At 45.4% G+C, this 7137-nt stretch overlaps 1 protein-coding gene across 1 annotated transcript in view; it reads right to left on the reverse strand.

The window, feature by feature from the left end:
* Window positions 1–7137, reverse strand: part of Sf3b2 (splicing factor 3b, subunit 2, 145kDa) — a 22877-nt gene that overhangs the window by 4375 nt on the left and 11365 nt on the right. Inside the window, exons 7-18 of the mRNA XM_013021118.1 lie at window positions 6809–6905; window positions 6526–6617; window positions 5945–6160; window positions 5657–5794; window positions 5405–5485; window positions 5015–5242; window positions 3982–4131; window positions 3015–3104; window positions 2798–2905; window positions 1314–1421; window positions 908–1050; window positions 700–801 (exon numbers count right to left, since the gene is read on the reverse strand). Coding sequence (XP_012876572.1) covers window positions 700–801; window positions 908–1050; window positions 1314–1421; window positions 2798–2905; window positions 3015–3104; window positions 3982–4131; window positions 5015–5242; window positions 5405–5485; window positions 5657–5794; window positions 5945–6160; window positions 6526–6617; window positions 6809–6905 — 1553 coding nt within the window. The remainder of the gene's footprint in view (window positions 1–699; window positions 802–907; window positions 1051–1313; window positions 1422–2797; window positions 2906–3014; window positions 3105–3981; window positions 4132–5014; window positions 5243–5404; window positions 5486–5656; window positions 5795–5944; window positions 6161–6525; window positions 6618–6808; window positions 6906–7137) is intronic.

A 7137-nucleotide genomic window follows, 5' to 3' on the forward strand; every position in this document is an offset into this window, starting at 1 on the left:
CTCACCTTGAGCTGAAGAGCTGAGGGACAGCGCCCAGGCCCAGACAAAGAAACAAAAAAAGAAAATACAGAGAGAGAGAGAGAGAGAGAGAGAGATCAAAGAACAGAATGGACAAATAGGTCACTTCATGATAACAGGGTCAATTCATGAAGACTTAATCCTACATTCTATGTACCTAAGAATAGAGTTACCAAATCCATGACTATGCAAACGAAGCCCTTCTCAGTGCCTTTGCACTGGCTTGCACTTACTATCCCTTCTGGCTGAGGTAACATGTGTCTGGCTCATTCTTACCATTCCAGCCCAACTCAAACACCTTCTTCTCAAGGAGGCTTTCAAAGACTTCATTCAGTCCCTCTGCTCCATCATCCTTGTCCACACCTGACATTCCCCTGTTCTAATTACCCACTTACCTTATCTAGTTTTCATTGCTGACTTCCCACTGGCACAGAGTTGCTAGTTAATAATTACTAAGAAAGCAAAAAGGAGCTGAGGCTGCAGATCAGTAGGACAATGCTGACTGAACGTGCCCCAAGCCTTAGGTTCAGTCCCTAATATTACCGACTAAAAAACACAAGTAAAATTGTTAAACATAGAAACAATGAAGTTCTGATAAAAGCGGGGGTGGGGAATCAGCTGTCAACTTAGAGGCTGAAGGCAAGTAAAGTCCTCCCCTCATGGCCTGCCTGGTTCCCTCACCCATCCATGGCCTCCTCAATCTTCTTCTTCCTCAGCTCAATGAGTTCAGGGGTCTCCATTCCTGCTGGCACTGACGAGAATCCTCCAGGAGTGATGAGACCACTGCAAACACAGAGAAGAATAAGCTCTGGAGCAAAGACAAGGCCCCTACACACACATACAGACAGACACACAGCACAGTTAGGGCAGGCACGCTTCATTTCCCCACCTGTCTGCAGGTGTAATAAAGCCTGTCTCATCAGGTTTGTCTTCATCACTTTCCTCCTCTTCCTCTTCTTCTGAGGACTCTTCATCAGATGGCTCCAGTTCTCCCCAAGGAGTTCGATCAATCTCTTCTTCTTCAGTCTTGGTCTGAAGATCATGCATTCATTTAGCAAATATTTACTAAGTATCTATTAGATGCCAAGCTTTTGTAACCAAAGGGATGGAAGGGTAAAACACAACAATCCCTACTTGTTATTTAGAGCTCCTATTCTACAGGAAAGATACATCACATATTAGGAAAATGCACCCCCTTTTTCAGACTGAAGTTTCAGAAAGCTCAACCCCCTAATAATGAAGCTATGTGACCTTCATGAGATTAAGTAACACCCAGTTCACCTGTACACCCATACCTGAAATTCAGCAGCATTGGTTCCAAACACATCTCCATAAAGAGGTTTCCCAGTCTCATCTACTGGGGGTTTGCCCCAGCCACCAGCATGGTACCCAAAGGAACAGCTCTGCAGGAGAAAGAGGTGAAACAGTTCCACTCTTCAGCTCGAGAAGAACATGAAGCCCTAGCCAACAATCCTGCTCCAAAATACAGAACTCACACTTGAGAACTCTGGAAATTATGACTGCTGAACAGAGCAAAATGTTATAAAGCACTAGAAGGCAAAACGATAAGCACCAAAACTCTGGAGACAATAGAATGAGGGAACAAGAGACAGAGTGTGCAACTGCTAATAACCCCATCCGTCAGTAGTTTGTGCTGCCTAAAACCAAAACAAGGACTTTAAAAACCAAGATTTTAACTTGCTCCTGATTTTTCTTAATTTTGGAAAAGCTGCCTCATTAGCATCTACCTTACTTAAAGGACAGAAATTTTTATCAGAATTTTAGCAATACCAGTTTCCATCTGTTGGCTGTTAATACTTCTTAACACTTTTATTCAGAGGTAATAACTTTCAGGCTGGAAGCAGTGCTCCAGTGATATAATAGCCAGCCAAGCAAGCAAGCAATTGAGCCAAAAGCAAGGCTCTGAGTTCAAGACCCACTACCAGCATAAAACCAGACCTCCTGCTCCCTATTAGCTTTCTTACTCAAGGGTGGCACTCTAACCACTTGAGCCACATCTCTGTTTCTGGTTTTATGCTGGCTAATTGAAGGTAAGAAGAGTCTTATGGGCCTTTCTGTCCAGGCTAGCTTCAAACTATGCTCCTCAGATCCCAGCCACCAGAGTAGAAAGGATTACAGACATGATCTACTAGCACCTGGCTGAAGAAATAAATTTTTTTGCCATTCTTATGATAAAATTATTTGCCTATTCATACATATCATTAGACAGCTGTCTAGAAATACATGTATTTGTTATTAAATGTAGAGGATTTGGGGGGGAAGAGGTTGAACTCAGGACTTCAGACTTGCTAGGAAGATGATCTACCACTTGAACCATACCCCTTGCCCACTTTTTGCTTTAGTTATTTTTCTCTGATAGAGTCTCACATTTATGCCCAGGGCTGACCTCAAACCACAATCCTCCTATCTTACACCTCCTGAGTAGCTGGGATTTACAGAGGCATGTCCCACCATGTCCAGCCTAGTGGTTGAGATGGGATCTCAATAACTTTTTGCCCATGTTGGCCACAATCCTATCTCACCTCCCAAAAAGATGATACAACATATAAATAGGCACCATCAAGCCCACTTTGGTTATTTTTGGTCAAGTTGTAGGTGAGTTGTTGTCAACTTTGAATCTTACCAGCTTTTTTAAAAAAGTAAAGATGTTATGATTATTGTAATTTATTTTTAAATCAGGACAGAAATTGAAAAGATAAAATTACCCTCTGGTTAAAAAGCAGAGGCAGCCAAGCATAGAAGAAAGCATAATACTCACCTCAGGGATGGGCGAGTTCAGCCCAGGGATTTTCAGGTTGGGATAGGAAGGGGGTGGTCCGTATCTCTGCATGGCAATCAGCCATGGGGGAGGAACCTTGTGGGCATTCTGCAGTAAACAGAGAATAAGACATCACTCACGTAGCCCATCCTGTCTCTCACTTCTGCCCCAATTCCCACCCTTTTCCAAGCTTCCCTGCCAGCTAACCAATACTCACTGGTCCTACTGGCATCCCCAAGGAAATCCTCAGCTCATCAGACAGATCTCCAGGCTTCTTCTCCTTCAGTCGTGTCTCAAACTCCTTCCCCTGAGGAAAAAGCACAATCTGCTGTATTGGGGAAGCCAGACAGGCAGAGAGCTCAATGGCATGAGAACACAGAAGAGAAGTCCTAACCCCTATCAGATACAAAATCCCAAGAGGACAACCTGGCTGCCTCCCACTTGGATCCCGGCTAGAGTACAGGAAAGAATAAGGCCAGCCTCTGTGCTACCACTAACCCACTGAGAACAGGGCCAACGACAGCACCTACTTTCTCACCTATCAAATGAAGGCACTGGACAGGACAGGATACCACCAAGCTCTTTCCACTTCATACATCCCATGATACCATGCTGTCTAACATTGCAAGGATCATAATAAAACTTTCCTCCCACTCCTAATATTAAATGTTCCTGTAAAACACCTGTCATTTTGACACTTGGTTCCTAAACCCAAACAAACTATTTTAAGTCCGAAGACATAGTCAGCATGTTTCCTCTGAAAAAGGACTTCATTTAAAAATTGTAGCTGGCACCAGTGGCTCACACCTGTCATCCTAGCTACTAAAGAGGCTGAGATCAGAGGATCGCAGTTTGAAGTTAGCCTGGGCAGAAAAGTCCTTGAGACTCTTGTCTCCAATTAATCACAGAAAAAACTGGAAAGTGGTGCTGTGACTCAAATGGTAGAGTGCTAGCTTTGAGTAAAAGGAGCTTAGGGACAGAACCCAGAGCCAGAGTTCAAGGCCCAGGACTAGCAAAAATAATAAGTAAACAAATAATTTATTTCAGCCTCCATCATATCCAAGAGTAGTAAACCCACTATTTTAAGGGTGGGGGCCACATACTAGCTTTAAAAGCCTTCTTATCAACAGTTCCACGGTCATGACCAGACTCAGCCCTGCATCCCCCCAGACCCCATTGCAAACCTCATAGTACAAGTCTCCATGGATGGTCAGCTTTGGCTTGGTCTGCCATTTAAAGAAAGCGTCGTGAAGTTTCTGGTAGTCAATGTCAATCTTTCCCATCTTGGGCCGAACCTTCTCTCGCATTTTTGACTTCATGGTCTTCTGTTCTTCCTGTGAAAAATGTAATACAAGTTAACAGACATTCGCCAAACTTTTACTAGTCGATCTGTCTCTGAACTCCCAAGAGATTAAAAGGAAATCTCATTTTTATTTCCCCCGAAAGTCATTAAAATCCATCCTGCTCAAGACTCTCCAAATGATATAATGTGATGAACGAGAGGTACAACTCTTGTGGTAGGGCACATAGTTGGCATCCCAAAAGCCTGAACTCAACCCCAGCACCAAAAACTAGTTTCATAATCCATGCTGTACATAAAATAGATTACTTATACAAAATCAGTCTAAGGGCTCTATGTCCTTGAGACTTGAACTCAGGGCCTGCACGCTGTGCCTGAGATTTTTTGCTTAAAGCCACAGCTCCACTTCCAATTCCCAGCTTTTTGGTCATGAATTGGAGGTATAAGTCTCAAAGACTTTCCTGGGCTGGCTTCAAACTGCAATCCTCAAATCTCAGCCTCCTGAATTGTGAGGATTATAGGTATGAATCACTGGCATCCAGCTAACTAGTACTTAAAAGTATTTAACTAAACCCTTTAAACTTAGTAAGTTAAACAACCACTATGAATCTCTAGCCACCAGTGCACCAGAGAAAGGAAGCCCCATGTGAGTTGGCCAAGCACAGGTAGAGAGGAGAGTGGAGGAGGAAAACAGCTACTCAGGACCAGAGGACTCAGCACGAGGTAGAAGAGATCTCTCCCTTTCTTGCGTCTTTCTCCTCCTGCTTCCTGCCAAATGCCCCACAGAGTATAGTTCTAAACTGAGGAAGAGTAACTAGATGAGTAACAAGTACTTGGGAGTTTTAGGGGGAGCCAATTCAAATTTTGCACCAAGCTGCCATGAAGGGTATGGGTGCTGCACCCCCGCCAGGCCTCACCTTCTCCTGGAGGGCCTCCCGCATCTCTTGGATGCCTGTGCGTTTGATGAAATCTGGCAGCTCAAAGGGGGGCTTTTCAATGCCCCGTTTGCCCTGCAAGTACTTGCGCTTAAAACACCAGTGGCGGGGCACAGGTACAGAGTTCCGGGTAGCCTTGAGGTGAACCAACAGCTTTGGGTCCTGTGCTGTTACATCGTGCATCTCCACGACATCAGGCCGAGCCACCAGCTGGAAAACAAGACATGACTTTAGAAATGCCTGATTCTCTTTTCCCCAGAGGACCCAGTATCTTGCCCAAGTCTCCACCAAAGTTGACCCATCGTTGGGTCCAAGAACACCTCACATGAGCTCCCAGCTAGACTCCAGGGCCTGGGCCATCTCAGGTCTTACCTGTTTCAGTTCGGCCACAGTAAAGCGATTCATTCGGCGCAACTTCTTTTTGGACAGCTTAGGGGCTTCTGGCTTCTTTTCCTAAGATAGAAAGATCATCTCTTCAGAGCAGGACTCTTCAAATTACCCAGCCCATCCCAACACTTAAGCCACAAAGGTCCTGCAAGGTTTCATCACAGTCCCCCATAAGAGGCACCCCAGGCCACCCGTGCCCAGTATCACTGTTTGCAGCCATAAGGAGGCAGGCCTGACCTGTTCGTCATCACTGCTGTCATCATCGCTGTCCTTGTGCTCCTCCTCAAAGCCCTTCTTCTTGGGGACTGTAGAATTCTCCATTTTGTCCAGTTTCTCTGGCTCCTTCTCTTTCTCCTTCTTCACGTCATCAGTGAGCTGAGGAGGCAGATCATGGGGAAACCCCAGAACTCTTTAGTCCCTCACCTCATTTCTAACCCCTGTGCTAAAATGCAACACTGTCTCAAAGCCTGACCCACCATTCCCCTATTGAGTTTGGCCCCACTCAAAACATGCCGCTCCTTTTACCTTGAAAGCCTCAAAGATCCTCTTGAAGAAGATAAAGTTGGGCTCATAGATCTCAGGTTCTTCAGTCACATACTCAATCTCCACATCAGCGGCTGGGGAGTCAGAACCTCGGGACCGGGAGGAGTCCTTCTCTCGGTCTCCAGAGCTCTCAGAGGACGCAGCCCGCACCCTCTGGGGCTTTTTCTTCTTCTTCCGATTCCTACGCTTCCGGTTTTTCTGTCAAGGCAAAGAAAAACTACGTGGGTCAGAGAACCCAAGCTGCATATCTGACTGACCTGTCTGTACGCCCTAACGACAGTTCAGCACTGTCTTCCCCTGGGGAGGCAGTCTCGTGAAGCATCTATGAAGAAACCGTGGAGGCAGGCTCTGAAGTTCTGCCTCTGGAGTTCTCTAGTACCTTTGGCTAAGTGATTATACCCTCAGAACTTCAGCTTTTTCAACTGTAAAATCAGTGTGCAAAAGAGATTGATACCTGCAAGATGCTAAGGATACGATTGGGCACAAATATCATAGTTACTACTTACTGACCACTTATATTAGCTACTTGAATCCCACCCTTCCAAACCAGCTCCATCATGTACCTCCTTTTTAGACATAGACATCGTGTCCTCCTCAGTCTCTGATGCTGACTGGCCCAGGGACGAGCGATTGTCTGTTTCCATTTCCTCTTCCTCTGTCAGAGAAAAAGGTAGCAATCAAGTGTCCTCACAGTGCCCCTTCCCTGCTCACAGGAACTTCACAATAACTTCTCTTTGCCAAGAGCTGGTTGCTCTCTAGATCCTTCTCAGGGAAGGCATGAAGGAATGAGGATGCAGCCCAGGCTTCCAGCTCTGAGACTGCAACTTCAGACACACCAACACTCACCCTGCTGAGAGTTCATCTCTTCTTGGCGACTCTCCTTCAGCTGCAAGATCTTCTCCAAAGCCTGGGGGATCTTGGGGCCCACAGAAGGATCATCCATCTGCCAGAGACAACCCAGAAAGGGGATGAGTCACAGTACACTTTCTTTTCTTATTTTTTATTATGTTTTTTAAATTGTGAAAATACTGTACAGGTTACAATTACATGAGCAAGGTAATGAGTACACTTCTTAACAAGCATTGTTGTCTCCTCCTTTGTTTCCCCTTACCATCCATTCCCATCCCCTGCCCCCCAGTACACTTTCTAATCCAACTCTAACCTTCCTGTTCTAT

This window comes from Dipodomys ordii, unplaced genomic scaffold (genome assembly GCF_000151885.1).
Source record: "Dipodomys ordii isolate 6190 unplaced genomic scaffold, Dord_2.0 Scaffold54, whole genome shotgun sequence".
NCBI lineage: Eukaryota > Metazoa > Chordata > Mammalia > Rodentia > Heteromyidae > Dipodomys > Dipodomys ordii.